The sequence below is a fragment of the Chlamydomonas reinhardtii genome, chromosome 12 (assembly GCF_000002595.2).
Source record: "Chlamydomonas reinhardtii strain CC-503 cw92 mt+ chromosome 12, whole genome shotgun sequence".
NCBI classification, from domain to species: domain Eukaryota; kingdom Viridiplantae; phylum Chlorophyta; class Chlorophyceae; order Chlamydomonadales; family Chlamydomonadaceae; genus Chlamydomonas; species Chlamydomonas reinhardtii.
In genome coordinates this window covers 5,461,655-5,483,930 of record NC_057015.1, presented here as the reverse complement: position 1 = coordinate 5,483,930, position 22,276 = coordinate 5,461,655, and the positions used below count along the sequence as shown (strand labels likewise).

Here is a 22,276-nt window from a genome sequence, read left to right as displayed (position 1 = left end):
AACCTCACATGGGGCGGAGCGCTCCAGCTGGCACAGGAGCTGAACGCAGCCTAGGACGGCCGCTTGCCGCCCCACACCTTGTAAGTGTACAAACATACATACCATTAACAGCGCACCATTAATAAACCTCCTCTCTCTCCTGCAAAACTGCTTTTTGGCCTGCGCGAAGGTCCCTCAGTTGCTCGTCAACGTCGCGCACTTTGCCGCATGTGATGCAAGTAATTACAGGCTACTTCTTTCTGGTTGAGGTTACCCCTCCAGGGAGGTTGGAGCGACTGGACTGTCATGCCGGCAACGGTCAGGCCAGACGCCGTCGCTTTTCCCTTCCGCGGGGTCAGACGCAGCATCGCGTTGCAGTGGGCCGGGCGGGTTGTGTAGTGTAATCCGAAAGTCAGGGAGGACAGGCCGGCATGGGGGCCTGGATGGCGGCACGGGGCGGGGGGAATGTGAGGGGTGAATCCGGGCAGAAGCAAGGGACAAGTGTTCCCCGGTCACGGGAAAAGTGGGCTGAGCCCCCGCCACGTCTCCAGTCTGACCCGCCCCGCCATGTGTCCAGCCACGTCCCGCTGCCAAGCACAAGCACAGCCCAGCAGTCAACCTAACAGCGGAAATGCCTACTGTCACACGCCTGCATGTGACCTGACATGGCGCGTGTCGGTACCAGGGTTTTGCTGCCGTGCCGTTACCAGGTGTCGAGTTATGGGTATTCAGTCACGTCAGCTGTGTGGGAATCGGTCGCCCAGTAGCCTACTAAGTGGGCATATCTTCGTTTACTGAGCACCTGTGCGCAAGCGTGCTGTGCAGGTGCCGGTGACTGTGCACGAGTGTGCGCGGGTACATTCCGGCATCCAGTGGGATGCCGGTGCTTAGTGCGCGTCAGCATGAAGGATCGCATGACACTACCAGGGGCGCCCCTGGCACGTAGGATCGCGTGGCACTACCAGGCGCTGTGGGATGCGAGTGATGAGTACGCGGTGTGCTGTCGTGGCACTGGGCGCGCTCTGATCCTGAGGTCCCTCCGTGGGGACGTCTGCGCCTGGGAGCGGGAATGGGTGGCGGACGGTGGCCCTTCCGTGTGCCCACGGGGCCTGGTGCCGCAGCTGCTGGAGGTTGCGGCGCGCGCGGACGCGGAGTTGTTGCGGGCGCTCTGGGCGGGGCCGTTCTAATGTGCTGTCCTGGTTTGGTGGCGTGTTCGTGCGTGTGCGCCGGCGGTTGTTCGTGCGCTGGCGGTTGTTCCTGTGCGGTAGCCGGTCTGCTTTGTTGTGGAGGTCGGTTGGCTGCTGCCTGTGTGCCCCGGTTTGCGTGGGGCCCGTGCCCCGGGTTGCTGCGGGTGGGGGCGTGTGTGACTGCGCGTGGTCGTCCGCCTGCTGTGGTTCCCGTGTCGTCGCTTTAGACTGCTTCGTTGCTGGGTCAGTTCGCGCGGCCGCTTGGTTCAGCGTGCGGGCGTGGCGGTCGGGTAGCTGCTGCCTGTGTTCCCTGGCCTGCTTGGGACCCGGGGCCCGGCTTGCAGTGTTTTGGTGCGGGGGGACGGCGCGCTGTTGTGCGTGTGTGCCTGTGGAGGTTTCCCGTTCTCGGGGTGGTTTGGGCTTGGGTGCTGGGTTTCCGCCGTTGCTCTGTCCCCTGCCGTCTGTTTCTTGCTTTTTATTGGCTGGTGCGGTCGTCCCTGGCGTTCTGCTTGCTTGCGTTGAAGGTTGCGTGCCGGTGTGGTGCTGCGCCTTCCGCTTCCTTCTCCTTTGTAACCATTCTCTCCAGAAAAAAATGACGCGTGGATCTGGACTGTAGCGACATTGCTATGCGCCTGCGCGCCTAGACTTGGCTTGCCCTCCGGTGACGACAGAAAGAATGCTTCCGGGATTCTAGTGCCACGTCCCACCAGAGTTCGTTATAGCATGTCATCTGTTCTTGTTGGCTCGGGGGTAACGGACAAGCAGCGCCGGGCAAGGCCGGCGCTGCGCCCTTGTAGCCGGGCGGCAGCCTCATCCCGCGGCGTAGCACGAACCAACCACCATTCCCATGGCACGGCTAATTCCTGCTCTGCCGGCGAAATGCCATAATGACGTGACAGGGCGACGAGCAGTGAGTCACATGGAGGTCTATAAAAGTGGCAGGGGCTTGGATGGTGGCACCTTGGAGGCTTGGATGGGGCAATTAGGCCATACTATCGACGATGCCTCACGGAAACGAATGCGCACGATGCCAGAAGCACTAGGCCAGCAGTGAAGTACCAGGGCAGCATTCGTGCCTGCAATCCTGCATCCGTGCATGGAGGCACCGAGTGTCTACCCGACTAGTACCCACAGCTGCGTTGCGTTGCGAATGTCTGACCCTAGTCATGCATGGGCTCACTGCTGTTCGGAGTGTACGCCGGAAAGCCGGTTAACCGGCACGCTGAGCAGGGCCCCCTTTGAACCGGCATGTGATAAAGTGGGCGCGGCGGACATTCGTGAGCGCCACACCTTACCACACAAGCAGATGGCTCACGCAACGGTCCGCCAGACCGCGGTTCTCCTTTACATTCCACGCGTGCACGGATATCCATGCAACATTTAATGGTTCACCAGTAAATCTTCGAAACTTGCAACTCTGTATGATTCCTCGTATGTACTACGCCTTCACATGGGATCAACGTACACAAACACCGGCCTCAACAAGGAGGTGGCTGCCTTAGGAACGCTGCGCTGGGGGGGCTCAGCCCAAAAACCCCGCTAGCTGCAGGGACAGGGGTGTTCCTGGGGGCCTTCGCCCCCCCCCCTGGAACGCTGCGCTGGGGCTCAGCCGGCCTCAAAAATGCGATAACGTTCATGGTACTGACAGCGGGGTTGCTTCCGGGCACACCATCAACAGCCAGCAGTCCGTGCCGTCATCGTACCGTATCAACACTTCAAAATCGGTTCGTTGAGCTACGCAACTGCAACAACCCGCCCCCTGACGCGGCATGGCATTCAACGCCGCAAAATTTCTTGCCCGCAACACCTCAATGCATTCAACACAGTCCCCGGCACTCAACAACCTGCTTGCATGTCCCTCCTGCAGTATGTGTTGTGATTGCTTGAGTGCCCCATTGACGTTGGGTCCCCAATCCCAGTCCGTTAGGAATGCGTGCAGGTAACCCACCCCGGCACTAGTGACACGACCATGTGTTGGCCTTCCCCCTCTTCCTTACTACCGAGGTCTCGACGCGAGCCAAACGAGCAACGAGGGCCCCTTATTAGTGGGTTGCCCTCGAACCAAAAAAGGCACGTGCCCACGCTTCACCACAGCTTCGCCAGCGGCTGCAGTCCGGCAGTGCCGGAAAACTCGTTAGTATTACACTCATAGCAGTGTTGCAGCAGTGTATGAAATGGTGTAGTCTTCTCTCTACAAGGGTATTGTTGTTGTCCGACGTGCCCGCTCGCCTACGCCTTCACGGGCGCCGGCACCGCCTTCATGGCGGGCGCCTCCACCGCCATGGGCGCGACCGCCTCCGGCTCGTCGCGCACCAGGTTGCACAGGATGGCCAACACGCTGCGAGCAGGTGTAGAAAGAGCAGGACGACAGCAAAGCAGCGTGTCATGGGCCAAAACCGAGACTGCCACAGCATAACACGCAGCTTCAGGCTTCATCCACGAAGGCACTGCATGATTACTGGTATCACAACCGGTACCGCAACAAGCACCAAAGCCGCCACACTAAGCTCAAGGCATAATACAACCAGCCCGGTCCTGCGCCGCCCGCGCGCCGGCGACTCACTTGACGGCCTGGCTCACGTCGCCGGTGGTCAGCAGCGCCGCCAACAGAGGGTAGGAGCGGCGGCACTCGGCCAGGAAGGCGGGCATGCCTATCTCCGCCGCCCGCACCGCGCCCGCCTGGCCGTACAGCTTGGACCAAGCCACTGGGTGTGCGAGGACACGCAGGTGGGTCACAAAGGTCAGTACCGAGTGGAAAACAGCAGCTCAATGGTAGGCCAAGCGCTCGGCATGCGGCAGCAGGCGTTACTGGCCTGCACACACCCTGCTCAGGTTGCAAACGACGACCAAACCATCGACCGCGCGCGGTTCAAAGGTGCACGCGGCAGCCGGCAGCGTACGGTAACCCACCTGTGGCGTCAGTCTCCGCCGAGGCGATCTGCGTCACGCGGGCAACGGCGGCGTGGCGGCCCAGCAGCGCCGAGTCGCGGCGCGCCACCCGCAGCTGCGCCGCCAGGTCAATGAACTCCTCGCCGAAGCGGTCCACCAGCTCCATCAGCGTGGGCCGGGGCACACCGCGCGCCGTGGACAGCACCTGCGCCGTGCAGTAGGGTGGGCGCGGCGTGAACGGATGCGAGGTGCCCGAGGAGTATACGTCGCCTTTCATAACCACCCATTCACGGCAGGCACCAAGCGGACCTGCTACGCTCAAACCCTCGCCGCCGGCAGTCAACCCCCGTGTCCCCACAAAAGCGGAGCCCGACCACACCCGCGCCCGGTGGTCCGGTTTGGTCACCCACCAGCAGGTCCACGGCCACATCGGCCAGCTGCAGAGAGGTGGACACCTCGTCCACACTGCCCACACCGCCCAGGGCGCCCGCGCCCGACGCCGCCGCCGACAGCGCCGCCGACAACGCCTGATCGTCCATGAACTGCGGCAGTGACGCCACTGACAGGCTGTCCACAGCCGGAGCCGCCGCCGCCGAGGAGGCCGCGGCAGGCGCCTTCTTGTGCGGCTGCACAGGGGCGGCGGTCTTCCGCCGCAGCGGCGGCACCACCGCGCGGTCCATGCGCCCGTTCGAGGAGGAGGTGGCGAAGGAGGAGGTGGAGGCAGGGGGGTTGGACGTGTGCGCCGAGGTGGACGCCTCCGGCTGCTGCTGGCGCGCGCCACGGGCCGCCGACCGGTTAGCCCGGTCCATAGCCGTGGGCGAGATCGACCGCGCCACCTGCGCCTGAGGCTGGGCCTGAGGCACCGGCTGGCTGGGGCCGGCAGCAGGGCCGGCAGCAGGGGCGGCGGCAGCAGCCGGCGCCGGCTCGGGCGCGGGAGTGGCTGCCGCCGGCGCGGGCGAGGGTGTCGCAGGGGCGACAGGTGCAGAGGCGGCTGCGGCCTTGGCCACCTGCTTCACTGCCTCGGGACAGGGCGCCGGAGCGGCTGCGGCCAGTGCGGCCTCCGCCGCCAGCGCGTCACGCGCCACCACGGCCGACCGCTTCTTGGCCTCTGCTGCGGGAAACGCGGGCATGGAAGACGGGCCGACGCGTGCGCGTAAGGACAGCCCGCCGGGTGGAGCCCCGAGTTCAGTCCCAGGAGTCAGGAGTCATTGAAACGACGGCGCTAGACTTTTGAGCAAATCAACGCACAACTCTGCCCTCAAACACGACACCCCCAGCACCCTGAGTTCCCAAGTTATCTCACGAGTCCGTTGTGTTTCACCCACCGCGGACTTCAGTTGGTGACATGGTGCGAGACGCCGAGTCCTCGCCGCGGCCGCCGCGGAACCGGAACAGCACCGCCGGCAGCTCCTCCAGCCGGCCGCCGCTGCTGCTGCGAGCCTTGAAGGTGGTGCTGCTGCCGGCGGCCCGGGGCGCCGCGGCGTACGACCAGCCCCGTCCGGAGCCCTCCGGCACCACCTGCACCCCCGGCTCCATTTCGTACGGCATTCCGGCGGCACGCGCCACGGCGTTGCCGGCGCGGGACACCGCGCCCCAGGCCAGCCCCGCGCCGTTGCGCAGGCGGCGCGCAAGGCCCCACGCCCCCTCCTCCGCCGCCTCCTTCAACGTGGACACCAGCAGCTCGCGGCCGTTGGCCTCCGCAAAGGCGCCACTGGACAGCTGGTCTGGCAGCGCCGCCACCGAGTCCAGCGCCGTGCCGATCATGTCGTACCTACAACCAGTGGTGGCAGTGGGGAGGGGTGCTTCGGCTCAGTAGCTGGCATGGTTGGGCGGGCACGCACGGGTAGGGTTCATCCATTCGTCACCAGATTGCGCAGAGTGTCATTTTGGGGTGCAGAGAGAACCCGCGCCCATGCTCCCCGCCATCAGTGCTTCACCGCGAACTCCCCGGCCAGTACGTTGACCCAGCAACAAATCACTCACTTGCTGCGCGCCGCGCCTTGCTGCTGCTCCAGCGTCTCAAACGCCGACATCAGCAGCGGGTCGCGCGGCTGCTCCGCCCACTTGCCACTGGCAAGCTCATCGGGCAGCGTCGCCACCGTGTCCACCACCTGCCCCAGCATGTCGTACTTGCTGCGCCGCCGCGCCACGGCGCCGTCAGCTGCCGAGGCGGCTGTGGCAGCGGGGGCGCGGCTGGCGCCCTTGGTGCCCACCACGCCCGACATGGGGTCCCAGGACGGCAGCTCCGCCAGCCCCGCGGACAGCGGCTGCTGCCAGCCGCCGCGCAACAGCACCTGGGCGATGCAGTACTTGAAGCGGGTGCCGGCCGGCACGGGCCGCGCCTGCAGGATGACCTGCAGCGGGTCGTAGCGGCTGGGCTGGGGCGAGGCCTCCAGCGCCGCCTTAAGCAGCGTGCCCACCTGTAGCGTGATGTCAGGATGGTGACAGGTCAGTTGGGAAGCCGAACACTCGAGCACGAACCCCAGGCTACGTTCCATTTTGCCTGAATGCCGGGACTACAACCTGTCTCAATGCCCTGCCGCCACACGGGACCGCCGCTCCTCAGCCGCCACACTCACCAGGTCGTACTTGGACAGCGAGCCGCGCGCCGGCTCGCGCATGTTCAGCAGGCACCACACGGGGTCGTACTTGGGGTCGCCGCTGGCCATGATGGCGGCGGGCTCGCCTGTGTGCGGGCGGCGGGCGCCGGCACGCAGTCGGCAGGCGCAGGCGCGAGTCATGGCAGGTGCGCGCCAGCAGACCCAACTGGTGTCACGTGCACTTAGGAGCCTAAAACGAGGGCGACGTGGCTGCAGGACAGGCGTACGTGACCCCCGTGCGCACAAGTACTCACCCGAGGTGCGCAGGCTCTTGAGCAGGTCAAAGATGAGGTCATACTTGCGAGACTGCTCCGCCGCGCCGCTGCCGCTGCTGCTGCCGCTGCCGCGCAGCAGGCCCCGCACCATGTCGTACTTGTGCGCGGCGGACGGCGCCGAGGCACAGGCCAGCGCGTTGCGGAGGGGGTCGTACCTGGACACACATCGAGTGCGAGGCGGGGTGAGCCAAGGGTGGTTTGTGTCCCGGCGCTCACCAGAAACACACTGCCAGGGCTGGCTGCACCAGCCGTTGGCGAGCCGGTTACACTTGTGCCCATAGCCCCGAGACCCTGCTCCCTCAGCAACTTGGCATCCCCGCAGGCCCGAACTCACTTGGGGTACTTGAACTCCTCCGTCTTCATGGCCACATCCAGCAGCTCCGCCACCTGCTCCACCGGCGTGAAGTCGCCCGGCGCCGCGCCCTTGGTCAGCGCCTCCGACCACGCCGAAGCACTGGCCGCCGCTGCGGCGCCGATGCCCGCCTCCGGGCCCGCCTCCGTCGACTCCGCCGCCTTCAGGATGCTACTAGCCAGCGTCTCCGGCTGCGCCGTCGCTAGCGAGGCATCGAAGCTGGGGTTTGTGCCGCTGCGCTCATCCGCCTCGCCGCGCTGCTGGAACCAGGAGAAGGGGTTGAACCAGGCCGGCTCGTCCGTCGCGGCGGGGGCCGCGGGCGCGGGAGGCGCCATTGGCGTGTACGCCGCTGCCGCGCTGTCCACGGTGGAGGCGGAGGCGAAGCTGGGGTTCAGGCGGCCATCGGAGGTGCGCGCGTCCACGGTCTTCAGGTAGTCCTCAGGGCGCGGCGAGTCGGCGGGCACGTCGAACGACGGGTTCATCGTCTCGGGCGGAGGTGCCGCCGAGCGGAAGGTGCGCTGCGGCCTGGGCGCCGCGGCGGACCGGCGCCCGGTCGGGCGGATGGCGGGCTTCGGCTCCGCCGGGGCGGACGCAGCGGAGGCGGCCGGGTTGCTGAAGCTGGAGGTGAAGGCTTCACCGTTGACGGCCTGCGGTGGTGGCACGGTGGGCTCCGCCTTGGCCGTCTTTTGCAGCACGTCGCCGGCCCAGGCTGCTAGGTTAGGCTGCGCCGGGGCAGCGGGCGCGGCAGGAGGCGCAGGAGCGCCCGGATCGGCAGACGCGCTGTGAGAAGGCGGGGGTGCCCGCGTCGTGGTGGTGGTGCCAGCCTCAAAGGCCTTCACCGCCTCCCGCACACTAACGCGGCTGCTATCCGGCGGCAGCTGCACGGGCGGCGGGGGCGGCGGCTTGTTGCTGGGCGGAGGCAGTGGCGCCTCGGGGCCGGACCGCGACCGCGCGCCTGGGCGGTCCGTGAGCGGCATGGTGGGCGGCACACGCGAGTCTGACACAGGGGCCGTGGGCATTGACATCCGCGATCCGCCGCCCGCCGGCCGCATCGGCACGCCAGCCTCCGCCGCCGTGGCGACGGCTGCCGCCACGGATGCTGCGGCCGCCGCCGTCACGTCCGCCAGGCCAGGGGCGCCGCGCGACGCTCCGCCCGAAGGCCGCATCGGCGGCGCGCCAGCGCCAACCATCACTGCCTCCGCGGGCACAGCTGCGGCGGCTGTGGCGTTGGTGGCGGTCACGGCGGCCACTGCCAGGCGCTCTGCAGTGCGGCTGTTTGCGGCCAGGGCCGCCGCCGCCGCCTCCTCCGGATTGTCCAGGTCCATGCTGCTGGCGGCCTTGAAGGTGGCGTCCTCCACCGACAGCGTCGCGTCCTCCTCCATCAGCTGCATCGCCAGCTCCCAAATGCGCGTGTTGCGGGCCTGCAGGGGCACACGCCGCGCGGCACGTCAGCGGCATGCCGCAGTGCAGGACCCAGGTGCTTCAGGCCCCTTGCGCAAACCTTCCAAACGTTCCCACAGCTCTTGCCAAGACGACAAGAGCTTTGCATAAGATGTGCCGCAACACGCTAACTGCTCCCCATCCTCATATCCCCATCGACACGGACCTTGAGCTCCTCGATCTCGATGTACAGCTGGTCCAGCCGCTCCGAGCGAGCCCGGCTGGTGGCGGGCATGGGCGGCGCCTCCGCCAGCGCCATGGCACCCGCCGCCACCGAACCCCGGCCGGAGCCGCTCATGGAGCGCACCAGGCCGTAGCCGACCATGGCCGTCGCCACTGCCGCCGCAACACGCACTTGGCTGCTCGACGTCAGCGCCTGCAGGGAACGAACCAAGGCGTTGAAATCTTGAGCGTCATGCTGGTGGGCCCTGGCAGACGAGCAACTTGCAGTAAATCTGAGCACTGTCGGCAGCGAAAGTGCAGGCACGGTGTTTGGGCGCCGTGTACGAGCTGGTACCCCTTACCTGGACAGCGTTGCGGCCCTCTGAGCTGGTCTCGAACAGCGGGTTGGGCCGCACCGTGGCGGTCGGGTAGTGGCCCTGCTGCGCACAGCAATTGAGTGGTGTGGGCCGGGGTGCGTTTAACGGCTATTCCTAGCCGACTAGAGTGGAACTGCTAGCAGAGGACGAGGTGAAGGGGCTGCGCGTATGTTGTGGCGTGCAGGCTGGCTTCAGAGCTTACTTCGCTGGAGACGGACCCACCGGCAAAGTTGGTTGGAGCGCTTGGGCAGCTGCTGCGTGGCGGGCACCGCCGAACAGCACGACCGGCACCAGCACGAATGCCTGCGCAGCGCGAAGGGTTGTGCGCAGGTCAGCGTGGTCGGGTCTGTGCGAACAGGGGGCCGAGTGCTAAGTGTCGCCGGTCAGGCTCTCACCCCGGTCAATCGTTTGGCCCATGTCGGCAGGCTCGCCAGCATGCTTGGCGCCTGCAGTAACAACCGGAAGCGGACCATTCGACGATAAGCGCAGAGTCGCACATGACGCATTTTCGCACCCGCAACCCAGAACACGCAAGCGCTGATCCTCGCTTGCAGCCTCACCTTCGCGGTCGGTGTGTCGACATGTTGGCTAGCACGGACGGTTGCGACCGGCCTTCTCCCGTGCAGCGGCGCTTGCAATGGTCTAGGCACCAGGGAGCCCTGCACCCGGCCTACGACCGGCACTACTCGCATGCCATTCAGTGGCGTGCGCAGAGTTGACACTGGTGCCCTGCCAAGGCCGCGCGGTTGGCCCAGGGTTGCGCGCTGCAGGGACGTGGGCATTTGTCTCGCTCAGTCAATCCGATTCCTTGCGAAGCGGTTCAAGTGTGTTTGATAGTTCCAATTGCACTCCGTGCGGGTTCACAGGCGCTTTGCAAGACCGTTAAGCGACCGATAAGCCCATCGACGAGTGCTGAGCTGTTTATGTTATGTATAATATTAGGTTGCTCATATGTATTGTATAGCGACGCCCCGCGTCCGCGCGCGACTTGAGAATGGAGGGTTTGCACGAGATGGGGCAAGATCGCTTCGCTCTGCCGGATGCACTTTCTCTGGTGCATTCTAGTCTAGTACTTGGGCGACCATTAAATTCTCATGCCACTGAACCTGTGAAGCCATCGACGAAGCAAGCGCCGTTCCACAGTCCACCATCACTTCATCCGAAGTTCTCACCACGACTGTTGCAAACAAATTGTTGAGCGCCTAGCTGTTGCGTTGCACTGCTGATTGATACATCGCACATTGCGCCATGCTACGGCACGGAGCGTCCGTGGTGCTGCACCGGGTGCGTGGCTTGGCGTGCCGAGGGGCGCGTCCATGCCCCCGTGCCGTGCGACCTCGTGTCAGGGGCGCTGAACTCGGCATGCCGCGCAGGTGGGGGCTGCGGCATCAGCTGCAGGTCAAGCCGGCGAGGGGCTCCCCATAGCTGCGTGTGCGCTCAACCATTTGCGCGGCGCAGCGTCCTCAGCTGGTGGCCCAGCCTCTGGGCCATCCTCTTCTGGGCGTCCTTCAGCAGCTGCGGCTGCGGCTGCGGCTGCTGCCAGCAGCAGTAGTAGCGCGGAGACGCCGGTATCGTTCTTTGCTCGACAGTCCCAGATACTGGCCAACATGCCAGTGTACCCCAAGCTTCTAGGGTTTGCAGGTGCGCGTTCAGTCACGCTCACGTTTGCGATGGAGCAGACTTATCGGTAGATTGGGTTAGCCAAGACGCGGATACGTGGATGTTGCAAACGGGGAAGCTACTCGGCAGGGGCATACCCATTATTCCACGCATCATGTCTCCTCCATGGACGGTGCCGCTGCGCGTCTGCGCACCTGCACCGCGCACCTGCCTCTGCAGGCGCCATCCCGTTCCTGACGCTGACGCCGCAGCTCCTGACAGCGGCGGGCATGCCCGAGCTCATCGACTACTGCGCTCGCATGCAGCACGTGTACGGCGGCAGCATCGTCACCTTCCTGGGCGCAGTGCACTGGGGGCTGGCCATGCAGAGCCAGACCATCGCGGGTGAGCACGGGTGTGACTGTAGCACAGCTCGGGTACCCAGCAGGGGGATGACACAGTGAGGGCACTAGGATGGTAGCGTTACGGCAACGTTACTGGGATCGGCACTTTCTGGATTGAGGCTTCTCCAAGTGCCTGCTACAACGCTGCGCCGATAGGGCCGGTCGTCAGGTGACGTTGCCAGGGAGCGCTCGCTTGACATCGTCGTGTGGGGTTGGGCTTGGTGCTGTGGTGCGTGGGCTCCTTCAGTCACTGTATTGCCCGCTGCTGCTTTCCTGCTGCAGCGCCCGGCTCCAAGAAGGCTCAGGGGGCGCTCAATGAGCGGTACGTGTGGTCGGTGGTGCCCTCACTGGCGGCGGTGCCGGCGCTGCTGCTGGAGCCGGCGCAGGGCAGCCTGGCCATCGCGTCCCTGCTGGTGAGGCCGTGACATGGCGTCATCGCAAAAGAAGGACTGAAACGAACGGTGGCGAGGGTTTCAAGCGGGTAGCTCGCTGTAAGGGCGCGTGAAAAGGGTTCGTACCCAGCACGGCTCGTTCGGTATACACGGGAGCTTCACGGGTCTTACGTTGCTGCTGCTGCGCCCCGCCGTGTGACGCCCGGCGCCGCACGCGCCACGCCCGCACAGGCCATCTGCTACCTGTCGGACTCCTCCTACTTCAAGCACGGCTACCTGCCAGCCTGGGTGAGGCGTTGCATGGGGGCTTACATTTCTCTCATGGGGGGTGGCGGGGCTTAAGCGGGCCGGGGCTTGCAGCGCCCTGGCTTTGCCACGCTGCTTCTGTAGTGCGGCCCTCATCGCTATCGCTAGGTCGTCGCTTGCCTCCTCCCGCTCAACGCCTGGTGTCCCCTGAAGGGCGCTTGACAGCTCTCCTGCCCCGCGCGCCCCCTCTCATCCTCTATCCGGTTCGCTATCGCCATCGGCCCGCAGTACATGTCGCTGCGCGGCTACCTGACGGTGCTGGCCATGATGAGCATGCTGGCCACCACCACCTACTACCTCAAGCGCGACCTGGACAAGGCGCGGCGGCGCATGGAGGAGGAGGACGCCGCGCGGGCGGCGCGCATGGAGGCGCGCGTGTCTGGGCGGGACGGGGCGGCGGGCGTCGGCGCCGGCGCCGGCGGGATGGCAGCAGCGGCGGGTGCGTCAGGAGCGGTGGCGGCGGCGGCGGGTCTTTCAGCGAGGAAGTGATGGGATGCAGGTGTGCATTGACAGAAGAGCGGTATCGTACAGTAGGCCCTGGCGTGCGGTGCTGCAATTCATGGATTCAGTCATTGAATGTGTGATGCGCGTTGACGATTGGACGTGCCGGGCTGCGGGGGTGTGGATTAAAGCCGCGTAGGCTTCACAAGCGTGTCGCGGATTGACGCTGAGCGAGGTCGAGGCATGGCAGCAGGCAGGCGGATGGCAGTTACCGTACAATGAATGCGCCCCATGCCTCCGAACTCGGGTGAACCTTGGAAGCTTTGGTCAACACGCCGCCCTAAGCCCCGAACGCATAACGGTGGCCAACAAATAGTGCATCTCCTGCAGTGTAGGTACCACACTCTCCCCGACACAACCGAGCCAGATCAACATGCTTGGCTCGCAAAAGCAGCACAGCACGCTGTGACAGCCAGGGATTCCTCCGCCCGCGTCCCGCCGACAGCGGCACCCAACCAGGAAGAAAGCACCTGCAGTGCCTCCACCCCCAGCCCTGGCAGCCCCTCACAGCTCTCAACCCCAGATAACCGCTGCAGCCAGCTCCGCTGCGTCTCCGTCAGCGCTACCGTTGTTGCAGCGCTGCTGCCAGGCGTAGCCGCTCCGTCTTCGGCGTCCTGGTTTAACGGGGGCGGTGGCGACGCCTGTCCGAGTATGAGACCAACCTGTGCCGCCGCGGCTTGCCGCACCGACCAGACGGGGTCGCCGCATAGCTGCACCGCACAACGCGCCACTGTCGCCGCCGCATCGGGGCCCGCGGCGCCGGGCGCCGCCACCGCACATACGGTGGCGTGCAGCTGCCGTGCCAGGCACAGCCGCGGCCGCCAATCGCCACAGCGGCCGCTGCCGGCCGCCGGCGGCTCGCAGAGTGCCGGCAGCACCTGCAGTCGTGCCAGCGGGCAGGGGTTACTCACTCTCTGGCTGTGTCAAGAACACCGATAAGATATCCCTTGAGTCGTACACAAAAGTCAGAAATGGTCACGATCACCGACACCGCGGGTCGGCCTCACCTCCAGCACCTGCCGCTGCAGCTCCGGCGGGCACACCGCCAGCAGCCCCGCCATTTCCTCACACACGGCCGGCGCCACGGCGTGCAGGTTGGCCCGCAGCACCTCCTGCAGCTGCCCGCCCACAACCTCCTGCAGGAGGAAAGGACATGGTGGGGCGTTGAAGGGCGTAACTGCTTGTGTCACAGCCAGCGGCACTGTGGCCAACGCGGTGAGCCCTCCATGGGCTCAGCCTACCAGGGGCCCCAGCCCACCCTGCCAAGTGCCAACACGGCCGCGCCCACCTGCGCCGCGCCTGACGCCCCGAGTGGCCCAGCCGCCAGCACCCGCACCACCCGCTCCGCGCCGCCCACAGCGTTGCACAGCGTGGCGCCATCCGCCTGGCGCAGCAGCCGTCCCCACACCGGGTGCAGCTGTGGCCAGTGCGCATGGCCCGCCTGCGGCAACACAGGGACGCAGGTCGACGCCTGGGCGCGCAGAACCTCAACGGTATGGGTGCAAGAAGGGGAGGCGGCCTTTGCACAGGCGCTGGAAGCGCCGTGCGCTGCCTCATTCCCTGCCGTCACGAGGGCTGACACTGCCTCTCACCTTGGCTAGCACGTCTGCGAAGGCCGCCGCACACGCCCGCTTCACCTCCACAGCGCCCTGCCCCACCGCAGCGGACGCGGCGCAAAATGCGTCCAGAAGCCGCGGCAGCAGATCCGCCGTCAGCCCCGGTCGCAGTCCCGCAATGGCCGCTCCTGCCACCTGGCGCGCAGCCGTGACCACCCACTGTGACGAGGGGGGTGTCAGCGCGGTGGGGGGGAGCGTCTGGCTCGGAGTGCGGGTTTCCGCCTGGTCCATGGACGGGGCGTGCTTGCGACATCCATGCCTCCAGGTAAGTCAGACGTGCATGGAACATGCATACTACCGGCCAGCCCCTCGCCTGCAGATCCAGCCAACTCTTTCCAAAGGCGGGCAAACCCCTGACTCCCGCTGGACCTATCCGCGGTTCCGACCCCAGTAGAGCGCATTTCTGAGTCCTGACACGACTGCCCTGTTGCACGTGCCTCACGCACCTGTGAGCTGGCTGGCAGCAGCCTGCCCAGGTACTCCCCCTCCAGCACACCCCGTTGCAGGCCGTCGCAGCGAGCAGCAAGCGCCGCATCCGCACTGCCGCTGGTGCTGGCGGGGGCGCCCGTGCTCACGTCGCATGCGGCCCGGCTGCACTGCTCGCTGACGTCCGGCACAACACGCGCGCACGCCTGCTGCACGCTCCACACCTGCAGGCAGGCAGGTATGCCGCGGGTGCAGTGCCGTCCAGTTGTCCGAGAGTCGGCAGGTGGCAACACAGTCCCGCGCAGCGGGAAGTGGGGCTGGAACACGTGTCACTGCGCACCTTGTCCTCGCACAGCTTGCTGAACAGCGCACACATCTGCTCCAACGCGCCCGGCAGCCGGGCGAAATTACTGAAAAGGTGCGGCAGCACGCTGGCCAGTGCCTGCAAGTTCCGGGACCATGGAGGCGGTGTTAGCCACACACATTGGGCACGTCGCCACGGCATCAACGGCTATGCTCCTACCAGCGTGGCTTGGTCAAGTCAGTCGTCGAGCGACTCGCTAGGCCCCCGCAGCAGCCCGCCCCGCCCACCTCACGGACTCGCAGGTCCGCGTTCGCGGAAAGCTTTGTTGCCAGGCTGTGAGCTGTCGCCAGCCCCCGCTCCGGAGGCATGTGCCGCACCGCCACCGCCAGCATGGACAGAGCCATGAGTGCGGCGTCACCGCCCGCCTTGCCACCGCTGCCACCACCAGAATGCCCAGCGGCCTTCTCCTGCGCCAGCAACAAGCAACACACCGGGCGCATCAGGTACACGGCGCCAGCGCGACAGGTCGGGCTTCCGGCTACCCTAGACGTGGCATCCAGCAGTCGCGGTTGCTTGGCAAGCATGCGTCATGTACAGACAGGCACGGCAGTACGGCACGCACCAGCCCGGAGTCGGCTGCACGGCACAGGCGTGCCAGCAGCGGGTGCACAGAGCTGGCCGGGAGCACGCCGCACACCGAGTCCAGGGCGGCCAACTGGGCCTCCCGGACCTGCTGAACCAGCACAGAGCACATGTGTCAGAACGCGAGGGAAGGAAACACTTCGTGATGCGTTAGTCGAAACAGGCTGCTGAGTAACAGGCGCATGGTCTAGTCAGCACAGCCATGCACTGGGTGGGTGCCAGGCTCACCATAGGCAGGGTGCTGGTGCCGGCCACGCCGCTGCCGCCGGGCGCCGGCGCTATGGCCGGCAGCAGCTGAGCCTCCAGTCCGTTCACCACCGCCTCCTCCACCTCCTCACAGCTACACGTGGAGCTGCAAACCTTGGCTGCGCGGCAGCATGGTGAGGGCAACAAACACTCAACCGACAGCATCTCTGTGCGCGTGTCCACAGTCTGATGCACTGCGCTGTACGCCGGGTGAGCTGGACATAATGCTGTATGACCCCAGCAATCTGCCGGCTGCCATCCTGATATCTGCCCAGTGCACCCACCAAGCTGTGACAGTTGCTCCAATGTTTCCAACCTTACACCCAGCGCCTCGTCATCCAAGAGTGTTGGCACGGCCTGCAGAGGATCGGGTGTGCCTCATTTGGGGGTGATAGCAGCCAAGCAACACAACCACGGCGTGTAAATGACGCCCAATCATCCCGCACGTCCACAGTGTGATCATTACTTACGTCTAAGAGTTGTTGCAGCTCCCTTTTGTTGGCCCGGGTGGCAGCGGACGCAAGGCTCTGCAGGACGGGATGTCGGCCACAAGGTTCCGAATGGGTTATACGCGACTCGGCGACCTCCCCCCCCCCCCCGAGCACACCACGTCACCCAAAGAATGCCCATACCCACCTTCAAGTACGCCAATCGAAGCGGCAGGTCAGTGCTAAGGCAGTTCTTGAGTGTCGTGACTGGCGTGACCGTGTTGATATCAACCTGCGCGGTGCCGCTAGTTGTTTGACAGGAGTGGCGGGTGGGCGTCTTTGGCGCAGACGAAGGTGCTGGTCACCGCCCGCAACATTGCGCATCAATCTTGCAGGGGTTTCGCTCGCATGATTTATGATTGATGACACGGCTGTAATTGAAACTGGCTGCGCACAGAAAGACGACTTCATGCTCACCACCACCGCGTCGTCATCCCAACGCTCCTCGACGTCGTCCTCCTCTCCGCTCGAGCCTCCCCTGGGCGGCATTTGGTCTTGTGCCAGAGACCAATTATTTGTATTGGAGCTTCCATCGGAGCTGTCCTGCATATGTGCAGTGTGAGCTGCATGCAATTTTCCAGGATGGCAACTGCGCTCCCAGTTTTGTCCATACTTGGAATATATAGCTAACTTCACAACAACAACAACAACAACAACAACAACAACAACAGAAGCATATGCAGTAAGGAACATTCTCGCTGCAAAGGCCTGAAACACTGGCGCGCTTGTCTTTGATTCAGAGCTCTTGCAAAAACGCGATTTTTTGAGCGCTATTCTGGACTTACTGCTTCGAATACTTGCTCTGCTCGCCAGGCGGATCACTCGGAGAGCTTGAGAGTGGGCCCCGGCCTTGGCCGGGACTCAGCAGAGCTGAGCCGCACCTAGCTAGGGCTAGCGAAGAGGCATCATGCAGCCGGGACCACCAAGCAGCATGCAGCCGGGGCCACCGCCAATGTCTATGGCACCAGGGATGGCACCAGGTATGGCGCCAGGTGCGGCGCCTGGTATGGCGCCGGGCGTCGCGCCGCAGGCAGGGCTACCAATCCAGCCGCTTAATATGGCACCCGGCGTCTCGCACAGCATGATCCCGGGCATGCCCCCCAGCATGGCGCCAGGAGCGGCACCTCCGCGGCCGGCTGGCATGGCGCTAGGCGTGGTTGCGCAGCCGGGACTGCCAGCACCTGGCATGGCGCAATACCAGCAAATGCAGGCACAGCAGCAGGTCGGTGCCAAGCGCCCAGCGGATGCCGTGGGGCCACCGGATGCTAAGCGAATGCGGCCTGGCGAGCCCGAGCCTGCTCCCGCACAAGCCCCCAGCGTAGCGGTGGCACAGCCGGCAGCAGCAGCGCCTGCACAGCCCACGTTGGCTGCGGCGCAGGTGTTCAACATCATTTCGCAGACGCTGGCGCACACGCAGGCCACGCAAGCAGCCGCAGCGGCGGCCGCGCAGGCGGCGCAGCGCCAACAGCAGCAGCAACAGCAGCAGCTGCTGCAGCGCCAGCGCGCGGCGGCGGCGGCCGCGGCGGGTGGGAGTGCGTTTTCGGTGGACCATCCCGACGACGACCGCCGCCTGCTGCCCCGGCGTGGCATGCGCATGGCACTGCGCGCCGCCGGCCTCGAGAACCACGTGATGGACCCCGCCACGGAGGCCGCGCTGGTGGAGTTCTACACCGAGTGGGTCAGCAACGCGGTGGCCCTGGGCTGCGAGGCAGCCAAGCGGCGCAAGAGCGGCGGCGTGCTCAAGGCGCGCGACATCGCGCTGCACCTGGAGCGCAGCTGGAACCTGGCCATCCCTGGGTTCGCCGGCGACGTGCTCAAGCCCTACCGCCGCGCGAACGCCTCGGAGCTGCACCGGCAGCGCGCGGCGGCGGTGCGGCGCACGGCGCAGGAACTGGACAAGGACGCGCAGCACCATTATCAGCAGCTGCAGCAGCAACAGCAGCAGCAACCGGCTTCTCCGCAGGGGCCGCCACAGCAGGCGCAGCAGCAGGCGTCGCCGCAGCAGGCACCGCAGCAGTTGAGCCAGGGAGGCGGCGCGGGCGGTGGTATGGCCGGGATGGCGCCGGGGTCCGCGGCGGGAAACCACCTGATGGCAGCCGCGGCAGTGGCGCTAACGTAGTCAGGAGTGTGCGTGCATGTGTAGACCGTAGATGTTTGCGGGCGCAAGGGTGTGAGATGGGACAGTGTTAAGGCAGGCTGGTGAAGCCCAGTAGGGTGCAGTGAGCGCAAGGGTGCAAGTGCGTGACACTTCCAATGGAATGCGGAAAAGGGTTAGCGAAGTGCTTTCGATAGGGTTAGGTGCACCGTTGCATGATGATATTGGAGGCGCCCCCATCAGGTGCTGGGTGGTGCCCGGCCTGCTTGCGGGGTGGCGATGCGGAACATCTTGCAAGGGACTGTGACCGCACCGCACCTCTCATAGACCTTGGACTTCACAGCCCACAGGCAGTGGTGCAGGTCTTTATGCCGTGCCAACCATTACAGGCGCTTGGTCTGGTCTGGTATCTACTTAATGACGGTCCCATGTTGCAATCCGGCAACGCGCTAAGCTAGTGGTGTTTCCGCTTCGTGTACGTTGATCCTGTGCATATCTTGCAATCATTGGCCGGGACTCTCTCTACAGCTGCAAATGAACCTCGGCTATCTCACCCTACAATCCCGGGCATTCAGGCGGTCAAAAGATGCCTTCCCAATCAACCCAGACGAGTGTTCTGTTGACGTGTTCGATTACATGTGGCGACCTGAGCAAACCTGACAATGCGTCAGCACCCAGGAGGGCGCGCGAGGAAGAAGTACAAGGAAATAGTATTACGCAGCTCGTCGCAGGGCTCACGCCGCAACCTCCCGTTAACCTAGCAGCAATCGACGTGTCAGAACAATCGTCCAACCAAAGACAGGTCACTTGCTCAACCGTAGGCTTTGGAGTTGCCAGGAAATACATGCGCAGACACTGCAACCGGGCAGTGTGCACACGCACGCATTCCAAACGTCAGGTCGCCGGTCCACATACCCGGCCCAGCATAGACAGACACACACACACACACCCTTAGCCGATAGAAGCAACCCCCTCATCACAGCTCACATCCGAGTCACGCACCCCTCCGCCTCATCGCTGCCCTTATTAGCTGGCGCATGCTGGGCATTTAGCCCTTGAGCACGGTCTTGATCAGCAGGCGCGCCACGGTGTAGGGGTCGACGTTGGCAGCGGGGCGGCGGTCCTCCAGGTAGCCGTAGCCCTTGAGCATGACGGGCAGGGGAATGCGGATGGAAGAGCCGCGGTCAGCCACACCGTGCTTGAAGGTGTTGATGTCGCAGGTCTCGTGCTTGCCGGTCAGGCGCGCCTCGTTGCCAATGCCGTACTGGGTGATGTGCTCGATGTGGGTCTTGGACAGCTTCTCCACGGCCTCCTCGATCACCTTCATGCCGCCGGGCACGCGCATGCCCTTGGTCGAGAAGTTAGTGTGGGCGCCAGTGCCGTTCCAGTCACCGGTGCGCACGGGCTTGGGGTTGAAGGTCGACACAATGCCGAAGTCCTCGCCCAGGCGGTGCAGCAGCCAGCGGGACAGCATCACCTCGTCGCCCAGGGCCAGAGGGCCGACGGGGCCGATCTGGTACTCCCACTGGCCGGGCATCACCTCGGCGTTGATGCCGGAGATGACCAGACCGGCCTTCATGCAGGCCTCCATGTGGGCCTCAGCCAGGGGGCGGCCGAAGGCGGACTCAGCGCCCACACCGCAGTAGAAGGGGCCCTGCGTGGCAAAGAGAAAAGACTCAATATCAAGCCCCCTGAGAGACTGCGTGGGATACTCCTGGGCTTCAAGACGCTCCCTGCGGCCATCCCCCGCTCAGCCGCACCCCTCGCCAGCTCCAGTCGTATCCCTTGCGCTGCCGCACCTGGGGAGCAGGGAAGCCGCCAGCGGGCCAGCCGTAGATGTGGCCAGAGGTCTTGGCCAGCATGGTGTACTCCTGCTCGAAGCCGTACCAGCAGTCCTCGGCAGTGACCTTGTCGTCAATGATCTCGCGGAGCTTGGCGCGGGTGTTGGTGGAGTGGGGCTTGCCATCGGGGGCGAACACCTCGCACATCACCAGCACGTGGGGGGCACCGCGGATGGGGTCGGTCACCACGCGCACGGGGCGCAGGATGCAGTCCGAGTTGTTGCCCTCAGCCTGGCCGGTGGACGAGCCATCGAACGACCAGTCGGGGTACTCCGAGGCGTCCAGGCCCAGGGGGGCCTCGAAGCACTTGGTCTTCGAGCGCATCTCGTTGAAGATCATGCCCTGTGGTGGGGCCCGTCACAGCGGGGCACGCCGGCGTTGGTGACAGCGCTGCACGCCCACAGTCACCACTAGTCTGGTGAAACCCGGAACCTCTCTGGAGCCGCCACTGAGGCGCAGGTTGCGGCACCAGAGGACACGTGCCGCTAGCACTTCCCTCGCATACATGCTCCCGACAATCGGGACGTATTGTGCTGCCCAACCGCGTTCGCTCAACACAACGGCGCCTGTCGCAAACTCATGTAGGTAAGCAAACCCTGCAGTAACCCGTACCCTAAAAGCATGTGCATGGTCAAGCTAACGAAGAAAACGATAGCTGGGCTACACACAGTCCTAAGTCGTCAACCTTGCTCATTTTACTTCGTTCCAGGGCACGCCACACGCAAACCCCCTCGTGCGCGCCCCCACTCCCACCTTCTCAGGCTTGCCCTCGTTGCCATCCGCCCAGATGTACTCAGCCTTCATGCCATAGGCCTGGACGCGCACCGTCAGGGTGCGGCCCGACTGCGGAAAGCAAGCACAAAAAGCGATGCAAGCGAATTTCCTGAACGTGCATCGAGCACAGTCACATGCAAGCGCTGCGCTTGGTCCAGTGCTATATGGTAGCTTCACTTTGCTTGTGCGCTCCATAGATGTTTGGCGGCCCTGATCCGCCCGCTTCTGCCCAGGAGGCGACCCAACGATGTCTTGCGCTGTTGCAGGGCGCCTCGACCAGCTGCTGCTCCCCACGCTGACTTGTATATTTTTATTTGTCTAGCCATCTAAGTTCTGCAAGGCGACTGCGCCACGGGCGACTCAGGCTGAATGCTGCACCGCCGCCGCCAAAAGAGGTCGCCACGCACCCAACCTACCGAGCGGGCGCCAGCAGTGCGGCCCTGTGGTGAAAGGATAAGGATGGGAGCACATAGGGAGCGAACAACCCGTCAAAACTAGTCGGAGCTTGCGGAGGGAACCCTTGCTTCGCGAAACGCCACCAGCTGAATGTGCACCCACCGAGGCCTTAGCGGTAACACCACGCAGAGCGAACGCCATCTTTGCAACGAGGTAAAGGGGATCGAGCTGGGTAGCAGCGACCCCCTTGTCGCCAGCAACTCGCCCAATTCGGCGCCATGAGGTCGCATGGGCTTGGCCACGCGAGCCAGCCCCAAATCATCGAGCGGTTCTTTTAGTTACATATTTACTAGATGAAGGCAACGAAAGACACCGAGCGTGCCTGGCCGTGGTGCACCGCTGAGCTGCAAGCGGCCCCAAAAGGACCGCCGAGCGCAGCCCTTGCCTTGCGTATTCAGCTGGGCAGTGTTAACTGCTATAAGCAATTACGCTTGCGGCGTCCAGCCCGCGTTTGGGGGTTGGCTGTCAAAACCCTAGCTTGCTGGCACGCATTCCGCTGCCCGCCAGTGCCCGCCTTCCCGACTTTGAATCTGCAACGCGACCATTGCCCCTATCATTCTAGCGGCCCTGAAGCTTCCTGCAAAGGGAACCTTCATAGGCAAGTACAGGGTGAAGTCCGGGTGGTGTCTGCTGTTTCGGCCTGTCCTTCCTGGCACCAAGCAACTCTGTCGCTCACCCCTTCCACACGATTGCTCTACAAGTGAAATGCTAGAACATTATGCTACATAACCCATTGGGACAGCTCACCTGGAGTGGGGCATGGCGCCAGGTGACCCGGCGCCAGGTGACCACGGGCGTTTAAGTCGAGGGAACCCTGTCCTGCCCGGTCATACGGATGTGCCATGCGCATTCGGCGAACTGGAAAACGTGCTAGCGAGCATATGTTGGCCAGCACGCATGCCGGGTTGCGAGTGCTGGCAGTGGC

At 64.7% G+C, this 22,276-nt stretch overlaps 6 protein-coding genes across 9 annotated transcripts; 3 read left to right on the top strand and 3 right to left on the bottom strand.

Moving 5' to 3' along the window:
* Positions 1-104: 104 nt before the first annotated feature.
* Positions 105-1,751, top strand: CHLRE_12g530876v5 (uncharacterized protein). Its single transcript, XM_043068564.1, has one exon. It carries the CDS (start codon positions 213-215, stop codon positions 381-383), a length of 171 nt encoding a protein of 56 aa, XP_042918659.1. The 5' UTR covers positions 105-212; the 3' UTR covers positions 384-1,751.
* A 656-nt stretch (positions 1,752-2,407) lies between these two features.
* Positions 2,408-10,195, bottom strand: CHLRE_12g530850v5 (uncharacterized protein). 3 transcript variants are annotated; one of them, XM_043068561.1, is made up of 14 exons: positions 9,822-10,195; positions 9,657-9,707; positions 9,484-9,564; positions 9,247-9,324; positions 8,889-9,098; positions 7,265-8,703; positions 6,910-7,085; positions 6,635-6,741; positions 6,039-6,475; positions 5,381-5,826; positions 4,466-5,166; positions 4,077-4,260; positions 3,730-3,871; positions 2,408-3,504 (listed from the first exon to the last, which is right to left on the bottom strand). In XM_043068561.1, the coding sequence occupies exons 1-14, from the start codon at positions 10,041-10,043 to the stop codon at positions 3,396-3,398; spliced, it is 4,383 nt and encodes a 1,460-aa protein (XP_042918657.1). In that variant the 5' UTR covers positions 10,044-10,195; the 3' UTR covers positions 2,408-3,395. The 3 variants fall into 3 exon arrangements, with proteins under 3 accessions (XP_042918657.1, XP_042918658.1, XP_042918656.1); XM_043068562.1 differs by having other exon boundaries at positions 4,466-5,163; XM_043068563.1 differs by having other exon boundaries at positions 4,466-5,163; positions 9,247-9,321.
* Positions 10,196-10,325: 130 nt separating this feature from the next.
* Positions 10,326-12,811, top strand: CHLRE_12g530800v5 (uncharacterized protein). Its single transcript, XM_043068560.1, has 6 exons — positions 10,326-10,545; positions 10,635-10,902; positions 11,101-11,265; positions 11,547-11,677; positions 11,888-11,944; positions 12,191-12,811. The coding sequence occupies exons 1-6, from the start codon at positions 10,510-10,512 to the stop codon at positions 12,449-12,451; spliced, it is 918 nt and encodes a 305-aa protein (XP_042918655.1). The 5' UTR covers positions 10,326-10,509; the 3' UTR covers positions 12,452-12,811.
* Positions 12,812-12,813: 2 nt separating this feature from the next.
* CHLRE_12g530750v5 (uncharacterized protein) lies at positions 12,814-16,715 on the bottom strand. The gene is made up of 13 exons (XM_001692989.2): positions 16,603-16,715; positions 16,334-16,417; positions 16,168-16,224; positions 15,982-16,054; positions 15,680-15,816; positions 15,432-15,539; positions 15,097-15,276; positions 14,846-14,947; positions 14,526-14,729; positions 14,056-14,238; positions 13,752-13,904; positions 13,471-13,599; positions 12,814-13,341 (listed from the first exon to the last, which is right to left on the bottom strand). The coding sequence occupies exons 5-13, from the start codon at positions 15,680-15,682 to the stop codon at positions 12,832-12,834; spliced, it is 1,572 nt and encodes a 523-aa protein (XP_001693041.2). The 5' UTR covers positions 15,683-15,816; positions 15,982-16,054; positions 16,168-16,224; positions 16,334-16,417; positions 16,603-16,715; the 3' UTR covers positions 12,814-12,831.
* Positions 16,716-16,815: 100 nt separating this feature from the next.
* CHLRE_12g530700v5 (uncharacterized protein) lies at positions 16,816-18,901 on the top strand. Its single transcript, XM_043068559.1, has one exon. It carries the CDS (start codon positions 17,093-17,095, stop codon positions 18,302-18,304), a length of 1,212 nt encoding a protein of 403 aa, XP_042918654.1. The 5' UTR covers positions 16,816-17,092; the 3' UTR covers positions 18,305-18,901.
* Positions 18,652-22,235, bottom strand: CHLRE_12g530650v5 (uncharacterized protein). 2 transcript variants are annotated; one of them, XM_043068558.1, is made up of 5 exons: positions 21,454-22,235; positions 21,312-21,335; positions 20,875-20,964; positions 20,080-20,463; positions 18,652-19,934 (listed from the first exon to the last, which is right to left on the bottom strand). In XM_043068558.1, exons 1-5 carry the CDS (start codon positions 21,490-21,492, stop codon positions 19,329-19,331), a joined length of 1,143 nt encoding a protein of 380 aa, XP_042918653.1. In that variant the 5' UTR covers positions 21,493-22,235; the 3' UTR covers positions 18,652-19,328. The 2 variants fall into 2 exon arrangements, with proteins under 2 accessions (XP_042918653.1, XP_001693042.1); XM_001692990.2 differs by having other exon boundaries at positions 18,903-19,934.
* Positions 22,236-22,276: the final 41 nt, after the last annotated feature.